Source organism: Podarcis cretensis, assembly GCF_951804945.1.
Source record: "Podarcis cretensis genome assembly, chromosome: 16".
Classification (NCBI taxonomy): domain Eukaryota; kingdom Metazoa; phylum Chordata; class Lepidosauria; order Squamata; family Lacertidae; genus Podarcis; species Podarcis cretensis.
In genome coordinates, this window is record NC_137186.1 from 28,214,408 (window position 1) to 28,239,129 (window position 24,722).

General features: G+C 45.7%; 1 protein-coding gene and 1 long non-coding RNA gene across 5 annotated transcripts in view; one reads left to right on the forward strand and one right to left on the reverse strand.

Annotated features, from left to right (window-relative positions):
• Window positions 1-5,262: 5,262 nt before the first annotated feature.
• Window positions 5,263-9,825, reverse strand: LOC307205072. 3 transcript variants are annotated; one of them, XR_013833825.1, is made up of 3 exons: window positions 9,635-9,825; window positions 7,313-7,762; window positions 5,263-6,790 (listed from the first exon to the last, which is right to left on the reverse strand). It is a non-coding gene; the product is annotated as an uncharacterized lncRNA (long non-coding RNA). The 3 variants fall into 3 exon arrangements; XR_013833826.1 differs by lacking the exon at window positions 9,635-9,825 and adding an exon at window positions 7,920-8,292; XR_013833827.1 differs by lacking the exon at window positions 9,635-9,825 and having other exon boundaries at window positions 7,313-8,292.
• Window positions 8,428-24,722, forward strand: part of LOC307204775 (sodium/glucose cotransporter 1-like) — a 41,323-nt gene continuing 25,028 nt past the window's right edge. The window contains exons 1-3 of one of the 2 annotated variants that reach the window (XM_079956730.1): window positions 8,428-8,575; window positions 13,479-14,186; window positions 23,251-23,322. In XM_079956730.1, coding sequence (XP_079812856.1) covers window positions 14,058-14,186; window positions 23,251-23,322 — 201 coding nt within the window. In that variant the 5' untranslated portion in view covers window positions 8,428-8,575; window positions 13,479-14,057. Of the gene's footprint in view, window positions 8,576-13,460; window positions 14,187-23,250; window positions 23,323-24,722 lie in introns of those variants that run through there. The other variant, XM_079956731.1, reaches the window with a different exon arrangement.

Sequence of the window (24,722 nt, forward strand, 5' to 3'; positions counted from 1 at the left end):
TAGGGGCTTCCAGATTTCATGGTCCTGCCCCTGTTATCATTTACTGATCACCATGGGGCTTTGGGGGTTTGGGATGGGTTTTTGGAATACACCTGTGCGTGAATTTGTTTTATGTGTGTAGATCAGTGCACTGCACATTCTTTGCAGTAAGGCTCTGTTCTGATGGCATGAGTAGTCACGACGACTGGTAGATTCGTATCTGCTGCAGCCTTCATCTGCCTTCACAGCAGTTGTAACATACCACTTGTTACCATCCACCTGTTCAGCCGTTGAGGACTTCTTGGATCATCAGAGCCAGTGTGGTGTAGTGATTAAGAGCACAGGCTCGTAATCTGGTGAACCGGGTTCGCGTCTCCGCTCCTCCACATGCAGCTGCTGGGTGACCTTGGGCCAGTCACACTTCTCTGAAGTCTCTCAGCCCCACTCACCTCACAGAGTGTTGGTTGTGGGGGAGGAAGGGAAAGGAGAAAGATAGCCGCTTTGAGACTCCGTCGGGTAGTGATAAAGCAGAATATCGAATCCAAACTACTACTACTACTACTATTCTTCTTCTTCTTCTTCTTCTTCTTCTTCTTCTTCTTCTTCTTCTTCTTCTTCTTCTTCTTCATTCTTTGTCTAGTTCCTTCCCTTTGATTTTACCTGCTGGGAGTACGAGATTCCCGACAGCTTCACTCACAAGGGTCATAGGAACATGCAAGCCTACTTACCACAACAAGGTGATGATCCAGCAAGTGAGGTTTCTGAATACCAGTTGCTGGTAACCATAGGAAGTAGAGAGGGCTCTTGTGCTCTCAGGCTCCTGCTTGCAGGCTCCCTATTGGGGTATCGTTTTATATATACTGTGTGTATACACACACACACACACACACACACACACACACACACACACTCTTTCATTTTTTTAACATACCATTTCCTACAATCATTTAACATAACTTTCTATCTTATACAATATTTTAGACTTCCGTCAACAACTTCTAAAGATTTTCCGTTCTCTATTGCTTGTTCTGCATTTCTTAATTTCTCTGTTACTTTTAACTGTCTTTAATTAATAATTCTCATTGTAGTCTTTCTTGCAACGTTTCAAATAGTCCTCCTTACAAAACTTCTTGCAATCCTACTAGCGTAATCTGTTTATTACAGTTGCTTTTCAAATAGTTCAAATATTTACTCCAGTCTTCTAAGAATCTCTGATCCCACAGGTTTCAAATCCTTCCTGTTAATTTATCTAATTCTGCATAGTCCATTAATTTCATTTGCCATTCTTTTTTCGTCGGTAATTCTTCTTGCTTCCATTTTTGTGCCAATAATATTCTTGCTGCCCCATTGCATATAAAAACAACTTACAATCCTGTCTATCAATATCATCCCCTACACTGCCATGTAAAAATGCTTCTGGTTTTTTAATAAATGTATATTTCTTTTTCATCTCATTATATATCATTTCCCATACGTTTTTCACTTTTTTACATTCCCACCACATATGATAAAAAGTTCCTTGCTTTTCTTTACATTTCCTTTATATATATATATAATTTTTATTAGTTTTTTAACATATCATTTTCAACAGTAATTAAACATACTTCTACATCTTATTCAATTTGTTTAACTTCCATCAATCCTGTCTGAAAATTTTCCAATCTAATCTCTTAGTATGCAATTCTTATGTTCCCTATTACATTTCAAACTCATAACCAATATCTCCATCTTTTTCTGCTTTGTAGCACTTTGTATATTTCTCCTTACAAAACTTCTTGTAGTCCTACAAGCATAATTTGTTGATTACAGTTGCTCTTCAAATAATTCATATACTTCTTCCAATCTTCTGTAAATCTCTGGTCCCGCAGGTTTCGAATCCTTCCTGTCATTTTGCCCAATTCTGCATAGTCCATTAATTTTGTCTGCCATTCTTCTTTCGTACCTTTTCTTTACATTTCCAACATTTATTACTTGTTTTATACATTTTAGCTAGTTTCACAGGGGTAATATACCACCTATACATCATTTTCATCACATTTTCTTTCAAAGCATTGCATGCTGTAAATTTTAGTTTTCTTTCCACAGTTTTTCCCAGTCTTTTAATTGTATGTTATAACCAAAATATTTGGCCCAATGTATCATAACCGACTTTACCTCTTCATCTTTCAAATGCCATTCAAGCAGCAATTTATACATTTTAGACAAAATTTTATAATCATTATTCAATAATTCTATTTCAAATTTTGATTTATTATCATCAAATCCTTTTTCTTTCAAATCCTGTTTAAATGTTTCATTGACTTGGCAATAGTGCAGCCAATCATTCACATATCCTTTAACCTCTTCATAAGGTTTCATTTTCCATTTACTTCCTTCCTTTTGTATTAATATTTCATATGTAACCCAATTTTTACTCATATTTATAGTTTTCACACTCATTGCTTCTAATGGAGACACCCACCATGGTGTTTTACGTTCTAATAGGTTTTTATACCTATCCCATATTTCAAATAGAGATCTTCGGAATATATGGTTACCAAATCCTTTATGGACTTTTGTCTTGTTATACCATAAATATGCATGCCAACCAAATCTATTATCATAACCCTCCAAATCCAATAAATCTGTATTTTCTAACAACATCCATTCCTTTAACCAACAGAGGCACGACGCTTCATAGTACAATTTCAAGTCTAGCAGGGCGAAGCCCCCTCTTTCTTTACCATCTGTTAACAACTTATACTGAATTCTTGGTTTCTTCCCCTGCCGGATATATCTTGAAACCATCTTCTGCCATTCTTTAAAAATTGCTGCCGCCTTGATTATTGGAATTGATTGAAATAAAAATAACATCTTTGGTAGCACATTCATTTTAACAACAGCAATCCTTCCCCAAAATGATAATTTCATCCTTCCCCATACTTCCAGTTCTTTTTTAATTCCGTTCCACACTGGAGTATAATTATTCTGAAAAAGATCTGTATTCTTTGACGTTAACCATATTCCTAAATATTTGATTTTTTTGACCACTTCTATACCAATCTGTTGCTACAACATATCCACCAAGTCTTGTTTCATATTTCAAACTATCATTTTAGTTTTCTTTTTGTTCAATTTAAAACCTGCTACGTGTCCGAATTGTTCAATCTCTTCTAGTACTTCCTTGGCACTGGTTAGTGGTTCTTCTATTGTTAATACCAAGTCATCCGCAAAGCCTTTATGTTCCTTCCGACCAATTGAAATTCCTTTTATTTTTTCATTTCTCCTTATTGTCCCTAGGAAGATTTCCAGTACTGATATGAATAGTAATGGTGATAAGGGACACCCTTGCCTTGTCTTTCGTGATTTCAATATTTTCTGTCATTATGTTATTTACTATCGATTTTGCTTTTTGATCAGAACATATCACTTTTATTCCTTTTATAAATGATTGTCCAATGTCCATTAGTTCCAAATTCTTTATCATAAATTCCCAAGATATATTATCCCCTATTGGGGTATCTGGTTGGCCCCATGTGAAAACAGGATCCTGAACTAGATGGGCCAATGTCGTGATCCGTCAGGGCTCTTCTTATGACCCCCTTCCCCATTGTGATGGCCTGGGATTCAGAGGCTGAACCTGAGGAATCCCAGCCTGCACAGGATTCCCCGCCTCCAGAACCAGCTGAGCTGGGGCTGGGGCTTGAGCCTAAAGGGTCCTCACCTGTGCTGGATCCTCAGGCGCAGGCACCAGCTGAGTCTGCTCTGGCTCCTGAGGTGATGGAGGACGCATTGCCTGCAGGTGCTCCACTCTCAGCCCCGTCAGGGGAAGCTGAGGTTGCCTCTGGGTCCGATAACCCTCCAGCCTCTCCTGGGCTGCAGAGGCTCAGGGCAGAGAGGTGGAGGGAACTAAGTTCCCGCAGAAGGAGTGCTCGCCTCCAGGCCAGGAGAGGCAAGTCACCTGTGGACCAGGGCCACCCTATGCCTCGGGGCAGATAAAAGCCAGCCAGCCCCAGTCCCAAGTTGCAAAGCAACATTGTTGGTAATCCTGCCTGCACCCTGTCCTGCTCTTCTGCCAGAGTTTCTGACCTCACCCGACTCCCTGCCTTGGACCCAGCTTCAGCTTTGACGGACAGCCTCCATACCCCACCCTCGACCTCGGACTGGACTCGGACTTTGCCGCACGGTTAACCCTCAGGACCAGCACACCCATTCTCTCCTAGTCAACTCTCTGAATGGGTGGTGTGTACACCTTGCAGTTATCACTGGCACCTGTCACCCCTCATGGCATGTACATGGGACTTAAAGCACCCCATGATGCCCAGCTTGCCACTTCTGACCCTGCAGCTATTCGCTGGGTGTATTTTGCATCTGTTGCTACTGCGATATCATTCGCCCTCCCCCTTAAAAATGGAGTCAGTGGAAGAGAAGCAAGTGCAGACGGAATGAACTGAATAAGCATCCTTCTGCACCTTGGCAGCCTCCAGCAGTCTTTGGACTACAATTCCCATCAGCCCCAGCAGCGTCCTGCCACTGTACTGGCTGGGGGCCAATGCGAGTTGGTAGGTCCAAAGGAACTGGAGGCTGCCAGGGTTGGGGATGGCTGGCATACAGGAATATGGCAAGTGCAGGGGAGAAACCACCATTTTTTTAAAAAAATGGTGTTTAAACAAATACAGTGGTACCTCGGGTTACATACGCTTCAGGTTACATACACTTCAGGTTACAGACTCCGCCAACCCAGAAATATTACCTCGGGTTAAGAACTTTGCTTCAGGATGAGAACAGAAATCGTGCTCCGGCGGCGCAGCAGCAGCAGGAAGCCCCATTAGCTAAAGTGGTGCTTCAGGTTAAGAACAGTTTCAGGTTAAGAACAGACCTCCGGAATGAATTAAGTGCTTAACCTGATGTACCACTGTACCAAAAAACCCCGGAACCATTAAGCACTTATCCAGCAATACATCTGATGGTGTTTGTTCTGTCCATTGCCTTTAGATGTAATCTTTTTTTAAAAAAGTATTTTTATTAGCAATTTCAATATAACAACTTATCAAAACATATCATATTCATTATTTTCCCCCTTCCCCCCCCAAACCCTTCCTGACCTCCCCCAGAGAGCTCTCTCTGATTTCTCAACACATATTATTTTCTGCATACTGTAAAATTGTCTATATCCTTATATTCTCTTTCTACTATGTTAGTGTTATGGAAAAATCCAGATGTGAGGCTGCTCAGTCACCCAGCTTGTCGGGCAGAGCCCACGGGTCCCTGCAGCATAAAGGAGTCCAGCCACCAACCAGAGCAAATTGCTGAAGATCCGAGTTTATCGCGCAACAGGTTCAAAAGGAGATTGAACCCAGAGGATGGGGTGACAAGGACTTTTAAAACTTTCCCACCATATCCCAGAATACAGTTCGTACAGCATCATTGATACATCATTGCTACATCACTGACATGTCACAAAAGGGGAGGGTTACACATGATTAGCATAGACTGATGTGTCAGGGCAATACACAAGTATAAGATTAGCATAGACAAATATGTCCTAAGTACCCACCACCCAAAAGTACAATAGAACTTCCTTTGCATGTCTGGAGCCTAAGGCAAGTCAAGTGATGAGATTTGGCTTCCCTTGGCTAACAATGAGCCCAGCAATTGTCAACTCTGCGAACTTTCTGGAGTCCTTTTTCAAGGGGAAAATAGCTTTGGAATGGAGGAAACTGGCAAAGGAGTTGATTTTATATTATTTTTATAGCTAGGTAACTTCCCTGAGCTGTCAAGTTGAAAGGGTTCATTCAGGTACAATATTTGTAACATTTAACAACCTGTAACTTCCGTAACAGTTAGCAATCAATAAATTTGTGTATGTTTATTCAAAACCTGCCTAAGAGTCCAATTCATTTTCTTGTTTTTTTGTTTAAGTAATTTGTAAAAAGTTCCCATTCTTCTTTAAAGTCACAGTTGTCCTTATCTCGCAGATTGTATGTCAATTTGGCCAGTTCTGCATAGTTCATCAATTTCTCTTGCCACTGTTCTTTTGTCGGGGTTTCCTCATTCTTCCATCCTTGTACAATCAAGACTCTTGCCACTTTAGACATAATCTTACACATTCAGTGTTCAAACATATTACTTAACATAACCTCTCCACTAAGCGGTTGATATAACAAGGTCTTGATTTGGGTCATTAACACAGTTAAAGAAAGGGGTCCACGTTTCTTGGAAGGTATCTCTTTTCATTATGCCTTTAATTGCCCTTCTGTTGTCTGCTGAGATGCTCAGACAGTGCTGTATCCCATATATTATTTCCCCATACTTTTAGGGGTGTATTTCAGACTGGTTCTTCTGTGGTTGAGTTATCGCTAATTGTGCTGTGGTCAGTAAGAAGCCTACTAGTTCTCTGTGGTGCAAGGTGGAGCCCAAGTCTATGTCTAAAGATAGAGGTGCTGAGGCTGGATTTGGAGAAAGAAGCTGGCTTGTAATTGTGGATATCATGGAGATTACTTTCAACAGCTTTCCAACATAAAGGGGAAAGGGAGGGATTAATCTTTGCCGGCTCAACTGGCATCCAGTGAAGAAGGCCTCCTGTAAGCCAGCAGAGATGGTTTAAAGGGGAGATGGTGATCCAGATACCCTCCTGTTATGTACTGAAGTTCTCACCCTGGGCCAGCAGGGGGATACTATAGATAGTTTTCACTCAGGTCCACATATGCAAATAAGGGATTGAAAGTGACGTTCGGTGATTGGATAGTTACAGAAAGTGGTTACTGTTGTGTTGTAGTGGAGCTCTATATAAGCAGGCTGGCTGAACCCTTCAGTTCAGTTCTGTTCTGGCCTGTGAATAAACAAGAGCTGCTTGAAGAATCGCTGTGTCGTCTGATATGTTCACCCACAACTTAACACCTCCCACTAGGGATCTTTGTTTCGGTGGCCTATTTCTGATTCCCATACAATTCGGGGGCCTCCAACAGCCCCGGCTTCCTGATCTAATAGATAGCTTTTTATTAGGGAAGCAGCAATCTTCAGGTCATAAGCTGGCCTGTTGCACAAGCATTCAAACAAGCTAAGTGTGTGGTAGGCCCTCTCTCCTGCATTCCAAATGAAGCACAAAAGAATGAGTCTTTTAATTTACTTTGTATTTCCTCTTTGGAAATTGCTTTCCCTCTGGGAAGCAGGTCAAAAACAGTGTAAATTCCCATGGCTCCCCAGGCATTGAATTGTTGATACTTGTCTGTGTGTCTGAAAGCTGGGTGATCCAGGATAGGGACCAATGGCGAAGGGTTGAGGCCAGTGTTTCACTCCATGTTCTCCCCACCAACAGTACTGATCTTGTCAATGGATTGTCTATTTTCCTAACCTGCTTTGAGGATAAACGTTGGCCTCTCATTGAAAACATGTGGAAGGGACAATCTCAAGTTGGACCCAACGGTCCTCTGTTCTTCCCCTGACCAACAGAATCAAAGATTTGATTTGTAAAGCAACATTAAGTTAGGCATTCAGGCATGCTTGTTACTGGTGCAGATCACCAAAATGTTTGTGAGGGGCAGAGAGGGGAGTTTTATGTAGCTAATGGATTCCCATGCCCTCCAACGTTTCTCCGATGAAAATAGGGACATCCCATTCCACAATGATAATTTTACTATTTATACCCAACACATCTTACTGGGTTGCCCCAGCTGCTCTGGGCAGCTTCCAACATATACAATATAAACATAATAAAACATTAAACGTTTTTAAAAAAACTTCTTACAGGATTGCCTTCAGATGGCTCGGGGGTTGGATAACTCCATACGCTCCAACATTTCTCCTTTTTTAAAATAGATTTTTAATTAGTTTTTAACATACCATTTTCAACTAATTAAGCATACTTTTACATCTTATACAATTTTTTGGACTTCCATCAATCACGTCTGAAAACTTTCCAATCTATTCACTTAATATACATTTCTTACTTTCACTATTACCTCTAAATTTCCTAACTAAAATCTCTCTCCTTTCTCTATTTTGCAGTATTTCATATATTTCTCCTTACAAAACTTCCTGTAGTCCTACTAACATATGGTGATTTGTTGATTACAGTTGCTCTTCAAATAATTACCCTCCAACATTTCTCCAATGAAAATAGGGCATTCCTAACATACCCTCCAATATCTATCTAATGAAAATAGGGACATCCTAAGGAAATGCGGGACATTCCAGGATCAAATCAGAAACTGGGATGGCCTCTCTAAATCAGGGATGTCCCTGGAAAATAGAGAAACTTGGAGAGTCTGGCCTCCTCTATCCAAGTTCCAAACCAACTGCTGTCTGCATCCATAGCAGTGGCAAAGAGGCACCCCCCCCCCCGCCCAGAGACCAACTGCTCTAACTGTCACCCCAAACACCCAGAGCTTCCAGCTGCTCCCTGATTGGCTGTCTATCTCTCTTGGAGGGCAGAATCACAGCATCCTGGAAACATTCTTCCTACTCTCAGGCCTTGGGGGTCTTCCAGTTCCTGCCTGTGAGGTGACAACAGATTGAGCCATCGGTGGCCAATTTAGCCAGCGAGACTCTGCAGGCTCCAAGTCTGTGAGCCTTAATCACGATTTTAAAAGGAAGTGTCAACTTGAAAGATCAGCAGGTCAGTAAATCCTTCCACACCAAATGTTAGTTTTGTGGTAGGAGTGGAAAGCTTTGGGTTTATGGATTTGTCCAGAGAGATAAAACAATCAATTTTAATCTGAGATAAAGGCAGGAATCTTAATGTCAGGAATGTGTTGGTACCTAGACCGTATTGTAATGCTGTTTGTTGCCAAATGGCCAGGAAAACCCAGGCCAGACTGCACTTGTATCTTTAACAGCAGCTTCTCAAAAAACAAAACAAAGCAGAAAAAACACCCCAATGGCTGCAGCAATCTGCAGTTAAGGAGATGTGAAGATAAACATTCTCATCCAATGATGTCTGCATGTCCAGCTGAGGCTCCAATACTTTGGCCACCTCATGAGAAGAGAAAACTCCCTGGAAGAGACCCTGATGTTGGGAAAGATTGAGGGCACAAGGGGGACGACAGAGGACGAGATGGTTGGACAGTGTTCTCAAAGCTACGAACATGAGTTTGACCAAACTGCGGGAGGCAGTGGAAGACAGGAGTGCCTGGCGTGCTCAGATCCATGGGGTCACGAAGAGGTGGACACGACTAAACAACAACAGGGTTGCCAACTGTTTTCCTCTGACCTTGCTCTTGTGCCTTTGGCAGCTGTACCATTAAGCCAGCAGAAGACGTTCTGTCAGGCATGGAGCTAGATTTAGTGGTGGGAGAAGCTTCACTTGATCTTTCCCTGCTCTGCAGCCTTTTAAAGGAATTGGAGCCCTGTCAAGAAAAAATGTTGGCAACCCTTGTTCCAGTGGAAGAGTATTGGATGTAAACAAAAAAACCAAACCCTCTGTCTTTTTGGGTGGTGTGGATGAATGAAGTGAACGAGGCTGGCATTTTGAAGCAAAGCACCGAACAGTGTCCCCTGCCCAGCCCAGCCCCAAATCAAGGTGCCACAGTACCCAGGTTCAGTCTAGTTATTTTGCCATCTGAGAAAAAATATTCCACAATATTTTACTCCCACTCCCTGGCAGTAAAAATGCAATAATAAAAAATTCAGTTAATGCAATAATTATGCATTAAGTGACTGGTGATTTGCTTCCTACCCCAAATCAGCTGTCTGAGGAGGCTTTCACACCTCCCTAAGGGTAGGGCCGGGATGCGGGTGGCGCTGTGGGTTAAACCACAGAGCCTAGGACTTGCTGATCAGAAGGTTGGCAGTTTGAATCCCCGTGACGGGGTGAGCTCCCGTTGCTCAATCCCTGCTCCTGCCAACCTAGCAGTTCGAAAGCACGTCAAAGTGCAAGTAGATAAATAGGCACCGCTCTGGCGGGAAGGTAAACAGTGTTTGCGTGCACTGCTCTGGTTCGCCAGAAGCAGCTTAGTCATGCTGGCCACATGACACGGAAGCTGTACGCCGGCTCCCTCGGCCAATAAAGCGAGATGAGTGCCGCAACCCCAGAGTAGGTCACGACTGGACCTAATGGTCAGGGGTCCCTTTACCATTTACCTTTAAGGGTAGGGCCAACCCTGCCAACACACCATACATTTAAAACAAATCCCGGGAACCGTAGTTTGCAAAGTGTGCTGGGAAATGTAGTTCTGCGGGGAATTCCTTGGGGAAAGCTGGGCGCTTTAAACACAAGGTTCTTGTGCAGAGTGCATACTACAAGCAAACACTTCTTCTCAAAGCACCATCCTGCGCATATTTACTCAGGCGTAAAAACGAAGATCATGGCTACTGGTCCCATCACCTCCTGGCAAATAGAAGGGGAAGAAATGGAGGCAGTGAGAGATTTTACTTTCTTGGGCTCCATGATCACTGCAGATGGTGACAGCAGCCACGAAATTAAAAGACGCCTGCTTCTTGGGAGAAGGGCAATTACAGGCCTAGACAGCATCTTGAGAAGTAGAGACATCACCTTGCCAACAAAGGTCCGTATAGTTAAAGCTATGGTTTTCCCTGTAGTGATGTATGGAAGTGAGAGCTGGACCATAAAGAAGGCTGATCGCCGAAGAATTGATGCTTTTGAATTCTGGTGCTGGAGGAGACTCTTGAGAGTCCCATGGACTGCAAGAAGATCAAACCTATCCATTCTGAAGGAAATCAGCCCTGAGTGCTCACTGGAAGGACAGATTGTGAAGCTGAGGCTCCAGTACTTTGGCCACCTCATGAGAAGAGAAGACTCCCTGGAAAAGACCCTGATGTTGGGAAAGATGGAGGGCACAAGGAGAAGGGGGCGACAGAGGACGAGATGGTTGGATAGTGTTTTCGAGGTTACCAGCATGAGTCTGACCAAGCTGCGGGGGGCAGTGGAGGACAGGAGTGCCTGGCGTTCTCTGGTCCATGGGGTCACGAACAACAAAGGGTATTGTCAGAGCTGCCCCTAGGTCCCAGCTCACAGAGGACCAACGCAAGGCTGTCGTTATGTACAAAAGTCTTTATTGAGGTTCAGTTTCCATTTCAAAGCCGCCGCGCGCAGCTCTACGTCTTAACCCTAGACCGGCGAAGTACCGTCTGAGTCTCCTCCCCTATGACACCAGTTTAAGATCCTAGCCCTGCTCCACCTTTTACGCTGCTCTTTCCTCCTCTGGGTCCTCCTGCCCGCTGGGGCATTGCCCTTTCTGGACTCTTCCGACGCTGAGTCGCTTAGCTCCTCCCCCTCCCTCCGGCGGGCTTTAGGACCCGGTTCCCAATCCTCATTCTCTGCTGTCCCGCGCTCCTGTACATTTGAACTTGCCTCTCGCGCCAACCCAGTGACCTTCCTACTGACTGTTACACTACTTCTGTCACTGCTTCCCTCTTCCGGGATACTGGCCGGATCTGACCTCCCCTCCGTTGTCTGACTCTCCGATGGAGGTGTGGTCAGCCCTGCCTTATCTTCTCTCCCTGGTGGGGAATGCACTGGCCCCGATCCTTGGGACTCTTCCCCCCCACTCTGCTCTGGTGGGGAAGCTGGTCCTGATTTCCAACTACTGCTCTGGGAGTCCCTGCTGCCCCCTTGCTCCTGGGGCGTTCCCCTTGGGAACCCCCTACCCCTGGCCACTGGCGCCCCCTTCTGTGAATCTTCCGATTCGCTGGAGAGGCTCATGGAATCCCTCGGTCCACTGTCCTCTTCTCCTACGCTCCCCTCGGATTCTTCCCCTTCGCTCTCCATCTCCTCTCTTCCCTGTGCCTCTGCTCCTGAACCCCTGACAGGTATGCTGAGAGGCACTTATTGCTCATGTGTTTGGGGTTACAGTCTTGGTGAAGTGAGGGGAATTTTTCTGCATTTGGCATTCTGTTGTTAATCCAGCTGCTTCCCTGTTCAGCTGCCAGCTTAAATGTACCCTGGCCAAGGTAAGCAGTCTTTGGTAAGAAAATCCAAAAGAATGGGGAAAACATTTCCCCAAAACTAGCAGGGAGGAGAAAAAGCCTGTGCAATAGTAGCTAGACACGTTTTCTTTCCAATTCATAAATCTGCACAACAAAGTTTCCTCCCTGGCAGGTGAGTCATTGAAGGATTTTTTCCCGTAACTCTTTTTATTAAGAAAAACAACCACCGCTGTTCTCCTCACCCCTTTCAATTTCACACTTCAGACCTGGAAAGTGTCTCCTTTAAAACAGACATAATCTATTAGATACGTCACAACCATTTCAATTTGTTTGCATGTGGGCTTCGTGTACAAGACCTGCTTAAAACACATCAAGGCTGTTGTTTTTCTCAGTTCGGATTGAAGCTGGTTTGGGGAGTAAATGCATCAACGCACAGAATTTCTGAAGAAACAACAGATTTGGATTAGTGCGGATCATGCCTTGTTTACTCTGCTTCTCAAACCAGCAGCGGGAGAACTCTGGATGCAGAGTGGATGAGAGTGTGGACACAGCAGCAGCATGGGTTTTTGAATGGATTTTTTCCTAGGAATTGTTTCAAAGCCCCCTGTAGAGCCACAGACCTTTGACTCTCCCCCTTCCTCCTGCCATGTGTTGCATCTAAGATGTGGCTCCCATGATCCCTTGCAAGGGCCGCAGAGGATTCTGGGGCACAACTCTTGGGTCTTGCTTCCCATTTAAGACTTTCCATGCTGCCACAAATCATGGGAGTATTTGTGTATCTATCTTGCATATTCACCACCACACATTTTTGTGGTTTACAGTGGTACCTCGGGTTAAGTACTTAATTCGTTCCGGAGGTCCGTTCTTAACCTGAAACTGTTCTTAACCTGAAGCACCACTTTAGTTAATGGGGCCTTCTGCTGCTGCCGCGCCACCGGAGCACGATTTCTGTTCTCATCCTGAAGCAAAGTTCTTAACCTGAAGCACTATTTCTGGGTTAGTGGAGTCTGTAACCTGAAGCGTATGTAACCTGAAGCGTATGTAACCCGAGGTACCACTGTATTGGCAAACTTTACCCCTCTCATATCTCAGACTTTTGAGAAGAATCAGTTTGGGGGTTTTGTTTGGAGTTCAAGGAACAGGGTGGGGCAAAATGGGGACATCAAAAGTTTTTCCAAGTTGGCGAAGGACATGCTAAGTCAGGCAATTGGTCCATCTAGTTCAGCATTGTCTGCACTGATGGGCAGAATTTAGGGTTTCTGGTAGGGAGTCTCCTTGCCCTACGTGGAGAGGCCATTGGGGATTGAACCTGCAACCTTCTGCATGCCAAGCAGATGCTTAGCCATTGAGCTAAGGCCCTTGGCCATACTGAGCCACACAATTGGTCCATCTAACTCAGCATTGTCTATGCTAACTGGCAGGCAGCATCTGTCCAGGGTCCAGGCAGGGAGTTTTCCCCCAGCCGTACCTGGAGATGTCAGGAGTTGACCTTGGCACCTTCTGCATGCCAAGCAGATGCTCTGACTCCTTCCCACCTTGTAAGTGTTGCCCTCTGTGGCTCTCTCCATCTCCTTGGAGGAATCAATTAACATGTCTTCCTCTTCTTTTTTCCTGCTTCCCTTGGGTGGTGCCAGGGTCTAGTCTCTCCTCCAGCTGGGAGCCATGAAGACTGACGACATGTCACAGCAGGAATGCCATACCTAACATCCTGGGGTGTCCCTGAAGCTCACAGCCCTCCTTCTCCCCCTCTCCCGAATTCTGGGCGATTAGTGAGCACTTCTGCACCAGGGTCGGACCAGCCAGTCTGGAAGAACCGCTTCAGGCTGGGCTCTGGGTTCCTTGAGCAGGGCTGGAGTCAAACCCCTCCTTCTTCCGCTGCCTCCTGCCAAACCACCTGCTCCAGGGCTACAAAAGCCTTAAGCACCTCTTTCTGCAGGACCCAGGAAGACAGGGCTTGCTCCTGGCAGCCTCCAGAGAGGAGGGAAGCAGCCACCCTTGGTGATCACAGCAGGCCATGCCAGCACGGAGCCACGCCTGTTAGAAGGACTTCAGGCATCCCAAGGAGAGAGGGAGAGGGAGCAGAGATCTCGGTTACACATTAGACATCGTGGAAGCCCAGGGAGACCCACGCAAGCTTATCATTAACTTGGCGGCACTGCCAGGCGATATAAAGCCGAAGGCAAGAGAAGGGCAAGAGGACCCAAAGCGGCAGGATGGCAACCACACCGACAACCGCGGCCATGACCACGGCAGCCCCGGAGGAGGGGCTGGCCATCAACAACCCTGCAGACATCTCTGTCATTGTCCTTTACTTCTTGATAGTGCTGGCGGTGGGAATATGGGTAGGTCTCGTTGACTTTTCTCGCGTGCGTTTTATTTGGTCATCCGACCTCTTGCTTTAGAGACCTTAGAGGAAGGAGAGCCCACAAACTCCTGAGTTTGTACTGCGTTTGCAATTATATGCCACCTTTTCCTCCAAGGAGCTCAAGAGGGTGTCCCACGGCTCTCCCCCTCCTCATTTTGTCCTCACAACAACCCTGTGAGGGAGGTTAGGCCAAGAGGCAGAGTCCGGCCCTCAAGGTCGGCTTCATGGCTGGGTGGGGATTCGAACGCTGGTCTCCCAGGTCCTACTCTGACACTCTAACCACGACGCCACACAGGTGTAGTGCCACCAGCTTCATTGCTGGACACCAGGAATCTCTGGGGCAGAAAGTGGACGGTGGGAAGAAATTGCTTTTTTGTTTGGTTTTTTGGAGGGGTGGATTTGACATGTAAAATTAAAGGTGCTTCAAGGTTGCCACCTTGCATTCCTGGCAGGTGCTTCCTGATGGGTGCTTATTATGGAGTGGGTCTACATCATGGGTAGGCAAACTAAGGTCCGGGGGGCGGATCCGGCCCAATCGCCTTTTCAGTCCTGCCCACGGACGGTCTGGGAATCAGCGTGTTTTTACATGAGTAGAATGTGTTCTTTTATTTTAAATGCATCTCTGGCTTATTTGTGGGGCCTGCCCGGTGTTTTTACATGAGTAGAATGTGTGCTTTTATTTAAAATGCATCTCTGGGTTATTTGTGGAGCATAGGAATTTGTTCATTCCCCCCCCCAATATATATATATATATATATATATATATATATATATATATATATAGTCGGGCCCTCCCACAAGGTCTGAGGGATAGTGGACCAGCCCCCTGCTGAAAAAGTTTGCTGACCCCTGGTCTACATCGACCTCAGAATACCAGCCTGTGTTTCACATCCCTTTAAACCAGATTTTCCTTTTCTGGAGCAAACCTGATAAGTTTAAAAAACACAAGCCTCTGCTTTGTCACCAAGGTGTGTGTGTGTGAAATCTCCTCTCCCTGCTTGTAGGGTTAACCCCTTCCTGGCAGGGCAAGAGGTCAGGGTTGCCTGAGGCGGGGATGAAGGAAATGGAGTCACCAGAAAGTGGCTCAGGGCCAAAATGTCTGAGAGAGGCCTCAGGAAAGAGCAGGGAGGGTGAGATGGGAGGCTGAGGACAGCGATAGGAACAGATGCAGCAAGGGAGGCTGGTCAGAAGCGGCAATGCCAGCTGCTGGAAACCACAGGAGAGGAGAGGGCTCCTGTTCTCAGGCCCTGCTTTTGGGCTTTCCAGAGACACTTGTTTATTGCATTTAAATCCCACCTTCTTCTCCAAGGAGCAGTAGGTGGCAGGTATGATTCTTCCCCCATTCAATCCCCTGGTTAGACTGAGAGGCTGCGACCGGCCCCCAAGGTCACACTGAGTGAGCCTTGGGAAGATTTGAACTCTGGTTTCGCAGCTCCTAGTCTGACGCTCTAACCACTACACCACACTGCCTCTCACATTGGCATCTGCCCCAGCAGCCTTTTCTTCTTCCCAGATGGGGCAATGCCCCACTAGCCTCCTCCTGTCCTTAGCCAACCCCCCCCCCCAAACTGCCTGCCTCCTTCCTTACAACAAGGCTACAGCCTGTCAGTTTCCTCCTCTTCCTCAGTTTCAGAGTTGCCCCTTGTAGAGGAGGGAGGAGGGGGAATCCTAGCATTGTAGAGTTGGAAGGGACCCCGAGGGTCATCTAGTCTAACCCCCTGCAATGCAGGAATCCCCACACGCAGTCCGCCACCCAGTTTGAAACCATACCGGACTCGGCTTGGCTTTGCAAATGTGCTAGCCGTTTTATTGCTGCACCCTTCAGCTTAGGAAGAGAATGGGGCAAGACAAGAAGGACCTGGTTTTGCTTCTGCTGCCAGTCTCCTGTGCCCTAGCAGTCCAAAGGGATACACCAGCTGCCACTCGACAGAGCGATGTTGTTTGGAGGTGATGGAAGAGAGCAGCCTGGCCTGGCCAGAGCTCCCAGGAAGGCTGTGGGTGTGCAGCGTTTTTAAACTTTCTGACCATTTGGAATCTGCACCCGACGGAGAAGCAGCAAGTGTGATCTGTCCCAAGGTTCTGCACAAAGAGGTCCCCTGATACATTTGCTGCCCTCCAGAGACTGCAGCATGCAGCGGTAGCTCCCTGGCAGTGTCTGCGCTTGGGCTTGGGCAGCTCAGCTGAACCCATTCAAAGTTTTCCCTAGCCAGGGCAAATGGAAGCATGTCTGCAACCTAGGTTTGAGTGCATCAGGGTGGCTGAGAGGTCTCATGGCCAGGGTGGGGGGAAAGGTGGCTAGATGAGTTTTTTTATGGCAGCAGAAAGAGCGACAAGAAGGGGAATAGCTCAATTTTTGCCACAAAGGGTGCTTCTGACTCCTTATTGCAGGCTCCTTAACCCCCAAGACTTGCAGCTATTTTAGCAGAGATACAACAGGCACTCTGCACATGTTCAGCGGTGACACTCACCTTGATTACTTATTCAGGGCATGTGTGGATGACAAATGGAAGCTAGCGCCACAGGCTTAAACTTTGCAGTCAATTAATGTATTTGAACAGCCGCTCCCTCTCCCCAGAGAGCTATACTTCAGGGAGAACGATGAGCAGAGAGTTGACATCACCTTCCCAAACTAAAATTATCAGGATTCTTTGCTGGTGGTATTAAAGTGATACTCATTTATAATGTTGATGAATGGTGTATAGCAAGCTTTCAAGGACTGGGCAAATTCCCCTTTTTGGCAGGGGATGGGAGGACCAGTTCCTGACTGTTATATGCAGTGAAGGGCCATTATTTCCCTGAGGACTTTCCTCCTTTTATCCTCACAACAACCTGTGAAGTAGGTTAGGCTGAGAGGCAGTTCCTGGCCCAAGGCCACACTCAGTGAGCTTCATGCCCAAGAGGGGATTTGAACCCTGTGTTCTCCCTGGCCTTAATGCAGCACTTTAACTGCACTGCCTCTCAAAGTAGAGTTGCCAATGCTTTTCCGGCCTCTGCTCTTGTGCCTGGCAGAAGTTTTTATCATTTTCCTCCTTGCCCGATGCACAGAAAACCTTCCATTCTTATGATTTGCAAATTAATAATAATATCACACCCTTGCACTGAAAAATTCCCAGAGCAGCTGTGTAATAATGCACCGGGTAATGCCTTTCCTGGGCTGTAGAGAAATGAAAAGAGCTTCACCTGTGAAACATTTGCCTGATGGGCAACCCTTATAAAGTTTCTTTTTTTTTTTTTGCAAGCAAAATTTTTTATTATATTTTTCATAAAATCTCCAATCATACAAATTTTCACATCACATATTTTAGTTTATTGGACCTCCCTCAACTTCTCTGACAATCATCCGTAGTTAAATTTCTATCTTCACATTCCTTAATATTAGTATTGCCTTTAAGTGCATTCTTTCTATCCTCATTTACATTCTTGCAATATTCCTTATTTTTTTCACAAAGCTTCTTTAAAACACACTAGCGTTGTGTCTTCCTCAAATACCGTTTTCAAATATTCTCTAAATTTTCCCCAGTCCTCTAAAAACTTATGATCTCTTTGGAATCTAATTTTTCCAGTTAATTTATCCAGTTCTGCATAGTCTGTTAGTTTTGTTCTCAATTCTTCCAAAGTCGGTACTTCTTCTTGTTTCCATTTTTGAGCCATCAATATCCTCGCTGCTGTTATTGCATACTGAAAAAGTTTACAGTCCCTCTTATTTATTTCCTTTCTAGTTATTCCCAGTAGGAAGGTTTCTGGTTTCTTTACAAAGCTATATTTCAGCATTTTCTTTAACTCATTATATATCATTTCCCAGAACCCCTTCACTTTCTTACATTCCCACCACATATGAATAAATGTACCCTCTTTCTCTTTACATTTCCAACATTTGTTACAAGTTTTATACATTTTTGCTAATTTAGCTGGTGTCATATACCATCTGTATACCATTTTCATACCATTTTCTTTTAACGTAGTACATGCTGTAAACTTCAGATTTTCATTCCATATTTTTTGCCAATCTTCCATATCTATATTATATCCTAAATCTCTGGCCCATTGAATCATTACCACTTTTACTTCCTCATCTAACGTGTGCCATTCCAGTAAAATTTTGTACATTTTTGAGATTATCTTACAATCATTATTAACAATTTCTGTTTGAAATTTTGAATCTTTTTCTTTATACCCTTTTTCTTTCACATCCTTTTTGAACATATCACTTATCTGATAATAGTGCAGCCAGTCATATACATGTTCTTTTACTTGCTCGTATGGTTTCAATCTCCATTTCAACCCTTATAAAGTTTCAGAAGCAGAACCAGTGGAAGGAGGTGCAGGAGCCAAGTTGACTTGATGACCTGGGTGGAGCACGTCAGGGTGTCTGATTCTGGCAGCGTGTGGCAATGGCTTCCAGGGTCCTTGTGCTTTCTGAACTCTTTCAGAGCTGCGCAGAAGTCCAGAAGAGCCTCAAAGAGCCCAGGACTCCCCTCTCTGAAGCAACCTTCTCTAGTCTGGAGTACCTTCAGATGTTTTGGACTATAATTCCCATCAGCTTTAGCATCCCATGGCTATCCAGGAGTTGTTTTTCAAAGCATCTGGGCAAGGCTGCTCTTAAGGAAGACGGGCAGGTGTCAGGAGGGATGGGCTAAAAACCCGAGGAGGGTTTCGAATACGAAGCCACTGAGAAAACTGCAAGGCAAGACTGTGCTTGCTGGCTTGATTTTGTCTGAGGTCAAAGAGAGTCTCATTGTACCAGGAAGCCAGGGTGCCCGTTCCCTTGCCCTGGCTGCCCCCACTCCACACTTAACATCTACCTGGTTATGCAGATGCCAGTGGGAAAGTAGGCTTCTTGCATTCCAAAGCAGGAACGGGCAGAACATGCGGGTCAAGTTATATATATATATCACCAGGAAATACGGAGTGCTAGAAAATCTCATTGCTCTTGCAAGGGGAATGGCTTGCCTTTCCTCTCTCTTCCAGAAACCATGAGGTCTAGAGGCATGCTTGCTCTTTTTAAAATGAAGAGAAAGCGAGGCTCTCCACAGGAGGTAGCCATTTCTGAGGTGGAAAGCCACATTTCACAACTCGGATCCAGCTGTCGCACAGGCTAGTGATTTATTTGGGTGTGTACTGCATTGTGTTTGCTGGTTTCTAGGACGCGTATGGTGCTGTGGTCTAAACCACTGAGCCTCTTGGGCTTGCTCATCAGAAGGTTGGCAGTTCAAATCCCCACGATGGGGTGAGTTTCTGTGCTCTCTGGCTTTTGTCACTGTGTTCCGTTGTGCCAGAAGTGGTTTAGTCCTGCTGGCCACAGGACCCGGAAAACTGTCTGTGGACAAACGCCAGCTCCCTCAGCCTGAAAGTGAGAGGAGCATAACAACCCCATAGTTGCCTTTGACTGGACTTAACCATCCAGGGGTCCTTTACCTTTTTGCCTTGCTGGTTTCTGTGGACACACAATGGCCGCGCCACAATTGTATGAGGAGGAGGAGCAGCAAAAATAGTCCTTTTGCTTGGTTGCTTTCTCTTTCCGGGACGCAGGTGGCGCTGTGGGTTAAAGCCTCAGCGCCTAGGGCTTGCCGATCGAAAGGTCGGCGGTTCGAATCCCTGCGGCGGGGTGCGCTCCCGCTGCTCGGTCCCAGCGCCTGCCAACCTAGCAGTTCGAAAGCACCTCCAGGTGCAAGTAGATAAATAGGGACCGCTTACCAGCGGGAAGGTAAACGGCGTTTCCGTGTGCGGCTCTGGCTCGCCAGAGCAGCGATGTCACGCTGGCCACGTGACCCGGAAGTGTCTCCGGACAGCGCTGGCCCCTGGCCTCTTAAGTGAGATGGGCGCACAACCCCAGAGTCTGTCAAGACTGGCCCGTACGGGCAGGGGTACCTTTACCTTTACCTTTAACACCGATTCTCGTCTCCCATTTGCAGTGCAGAATGAAAGATGGGCTCAAGGCATGCTATGGGTCTGCCCAGGTGGGGCAGGGCACCCTATGCCCAAGAGCCACATCGAGCACCAGGCTAGGTAGACCAGTTGCTCAGAATCTGTTGAAGGCATTTTCCCATGTGCATGGGCAAATGCCAACAGTCCCCCGAGGAATTTTGTGAAGATGTAGATGCATAAACACACACACACATACACACACGTTTGTAACAAATATTATTATTTATTGAATTATTGCTAGAATGTATGCCCTGTCCTTCCAGGGCACCAGACACACTATTTAAAAGCAAAAACAGTCTGAAACACTGAAAGCATTCTAAAAACAATTACAATTAAGAACATCTCAAAGCAGTTTCAGTTCAAATGGAACATACTTTGTTCTCCACTTTGGGGGCATGAAGCCATGACCATCATTTACGCCGGTGTTTCCCAAACTTGGGTTTTCAGCTGCTAGCTAGGGATGATGGGAGTTGTAGTCCAAAAACAGCTGGGAAGTTTGGGAAACCTCCTGGTTTAGGTGATCGTCAGTGTTCCTTGGCGGATCTTTGAGTTTTGAGTCATTTCAAGGCTACCATCCAATAAACATATTTCTGGTCTCAAGGAAGTGCCATAATGTAGATTAAATGACATTTTTTATTTTAAAAATGATGCAAGACATGGCCTGCCCGGAGTAGCCCCTTCCCTGCCCATATGACTATGCATTGTAAGGGGTTAGGCTAGATGACCCATGGGCCCCTTCCAACGCTTCAATCCTATGACTATGCCATGCCCTATAATGCATGGTGGGTGTAAACAGAGAGACTGTTATGCCAACCTCTGCCAGCCTGGTGGTACCCTCCAGATTCTTTGGACCACAACTCTCTTCAGTCCCAGCCAACATGGGGAAACGGCGCTGGGTCTGAGCACACCTATGTCGGCTGATGGCAGCTTTAGTCCAAAGCACTTGGAGGGAGCCCCACCAGGCCCCGGTGACGACTGCCCAGCCAGCGGCAGTTCTGTATGACACTTGGGTTGGGCAGCCGTGGAGGGTGGTGCCAGGAGGCACTGCCAGTCTGGACAAGCCTCAGGTGGCACGTTGCTCACGGACGACGTTCTCATTCATTTACCCCCATCATGGTTTCATTGGGAAAGGCTTGGCGAAAGGCCAAGTCTGTTGCCACCGAAACAATGGTGAGCCTTGATTGCGCCTAATAAATCTGTGCCACGAATGAACATGAATATAATCGCTGTCAAGTTGCCTGCAGTGCTTCCGGGATGGTGCTGCATAAACAGCAGCTCGGGGATGCCAGTTTGTTTGTTTGGTGAAGCATCAGAGGGATAACTGAATGCCAGGCTTTCTCCTTCTGGATCTGACTCCATTCCGAATCCTGCTCCCAACATTTCTGTTCCATTGTTCATGGGAGCAGTGCTTTTTTCTGGGGTGGGGGGACGCAGGGGTACGCATACCCCTAAACATTTTGTTAATCTCTGTACTTTTCTCCATGTACACTGGTACCTCGGGTTAAGAACTTAATTTGTTCTGGAGGTCCATTCTTAACCTGAAACTGTTCTTAACCTGAAGCACCACTTTAGCTAATGGGGCCTCCCGCTGCCGCTACACTTCCGCTGTGCGATTTCTGTTCTCATCCTGAAGCAAAGTTTTTAACCTGAGGCACTATTTCTGGGTTAGTGGAGTTCGTAACCTGAAGTGTCTGTAACCTGAAGCCTCTGTAACCCGAAGTACCACTGTTACTGTGTTTATTTCCCACGATTTGAACTATAAAATGGTGATTTTCTTGAGTCAAAATGAGAGTACCCCTAAATATTTTTTTTACAAAAAAATCACTGCATGGGAGGTCTTTTGCAAACTGTTTCTGGGATGCGTCTCATGGGCTTAACACTTGGAACTCCAGAGAGATTATGAGGATAACCTGATAGTTTTATTTCTGGCAGGCTTAAGACAGAATCAACTTTTTGCGATGGATTTGTACCTGCTGGGTCAATACTCCAAGCAGGCCCAATGAAATCAGCGGACAAGTTAAGGTCAAGGGGTTGCAGCCAACTGATGTTACTCCAGAGCAGACCCATTGAAATTAGGGGACCTAGATCGATCATATCCATTAATTTCAACAGGCATGCCCTGAGCATCACCAATATTGGACACAGCTCATAATCGACATAGGAGCCAATGTGGTTTAAGGGTTAGAGTGTTGGACTGTGACCTGGGAAACGGGTTCAAATCCACACTCAGTCATGTTTTCTGGGCCTGTCACTGCCTCTTTCAGCCTAGCCTATCTCACAGGGTTGCTGTGAGGACAAGATGGGGAGGAGGGGAGCCATGTACACCGCCTTGAGCTCTTTGGAAGAAAACGTGGTCCATAAACAAAATAAGCAATGTTTTGTCAATGTTTTGATGCTCACTGACGTCAATGGATTTAAATTAGAATTAGGGTTCCTTAAACCCACTGATCTGAATGTGACCACTCACTGGATATCATCCTTTGGCCAGATGTCCTTTTCAATATATTATTAATTTATTACATTTATACCCTGACCTTCCTCCAAAAGAAGCCCAGGGCAGAAAACAATACGTGAGAAAGCAATTAAAAAAAACACCTTAAAGCCAATTCTAGTATAGAGGTGGACTGGGAAAGATCTCCACTTAAAAGGCTGATTGGAAGAGGAAAGTATTTGGCAGTCACCAAAAAGACAACAGGGGAGGCGCCTGTCTAATATTCATGGGGAAGAGAGTTCCAAAGGACAGGTGCCACCACACAAAAGGCTCCGTTCCTACATTGTGCAGAAGAGACCTTTCGATAAGATGGTCTCTGCGGGGGGCCCTCTCCTTGACTGGATATGTAAGGGGTGAGACGATCGTTCAGGCATCCTGGTCCCACCTTGTCCTGGGCTTTATACACCAGAACCAGCACCTTGAATTTAGTAGGTTAATGTGTTGGCAATATCCTTCCCCAGTGAGCTGCCACATTTTGCAGCATCTGCTGCTTCCAGACAACCTCAAGGGCAGCCCCACAAAGAGCACATTTCAGTAATGAGCTTCTCAATGCATAGGGGATAGTTGTCAGGCTATATTATATGGTTGGTAACTCTAATTGCATCTCCTCTTCTCTCTTCCTTAGGCCATGTATTCAACAAACCGCGGGACAGTGGGGGGATTCTTCTTAGCAGGCCGGAGCATGGTCTGGTGGCCGGTAAGTTGTGTCTAAAGAGCCAGCTCCCCTGAAAAACAGCCCCTTTCCTTTTCCTCCAAAAGGACCACAGGCTGAATCTACTCTATCTGCCCTTCCCGATTTTGCAAATTGCAGACTGAAACAGAGAACCATATCCTCTGAAAGGGACGCTCCTCTGAATTTTGCAATGCGGTTCTCCAGACAAGTAAATGTGTACAAAATTGCATCAGCTTGGGTAAAGTGTGCATAGAACGGTATATGTTCACGAAAATAACATGAAAAAGTATAGTAGGGGGACATTGCTTTGCAAAAAATGTGTAGATTAGGCAAAATGTTGGCCATTAAGAGAAATTTGCGTGAAAATGCTGGTGAGTTTTAAAAAAGCAAACTGATAGAGAAATATGGAGAAGAGACTGGAAAAAAACAGGAAACCAAGAGAAACTGAAATTTTGCAGTCCAAAGCAGTGTGGGGAAGGGGGAACCAGATTGGCAAAGGTTTGCCTGGGCAAAGCTTTGCTGCTGCTGGCTATTGGTGGACGGTGGAGGGGCAAGACTCTCTCTGCTCCTTTGCCCATCCTCACGGCACCAAGGCTCCTGAGGATAGACTGTGGGGGAGCAGGGCAGCGGCTGGTCTGTTGCCTTGTGCATGACTCACCTTCCAATGAGGTGCCCAGTGAGGTGAAGAGAAAGAGCTTGTTCCTTCAGAAAGCAGAAGCTGTCCTTCTTACCTGATGCTCCCTTGGAGGGGAAAGATCTCAGGATCAAAGTAGAAAAAGGAACAGCTCATTCTTTGCCAGTGTGAGCAGGAAAGGGGGGATGAAATAAATATCTTATATATATTGTTAGAACCAGAGATCTGTTCAAGAAAATTGGAGATATGAAAGGAACATTTCGTACAAAGATTACCATAATAAAGGACAAAAGTGGAAAGGACCTAACAGAAGCAGAAGACATCAAGAAGAGGTGGCAAGAATACACAGAGGAATTATACCAGAAAGATATAGATGTCTCGTATACCCCAGGTAGTGTGGTTGCTGACCTTGAGCCAGACATCCTGGAGAGTGAAGTCAAATGGGCCTTAGAAAGCACTGCAAATAACAAGGCCAGTGGAAGTGATGGTATTCCAGCTGAACTATTTAAAATTTTAAAAGATAATGCTGTTAAGGTGCTACACTCAATATGCCAGCAAGTTTGGAAAACTCAGCAGTGGCCAGAAGATTGGAGAAGATCAGTCTACATCCCAATCCCAAAGAAGGGCAGTGCCAAAGAATGCTCCAACTACCGCACAATTGCACTCATTTCACATGCTAGCAAGGTTATGCTTAAAATTCTACAAGGAAGGCTCAAGCAGTATGTGGACCGAGAACTCCCAGAAGTGCAAGCTGGATTTAGAAGAGGCAGAGGAACCAGAGACCAAATTG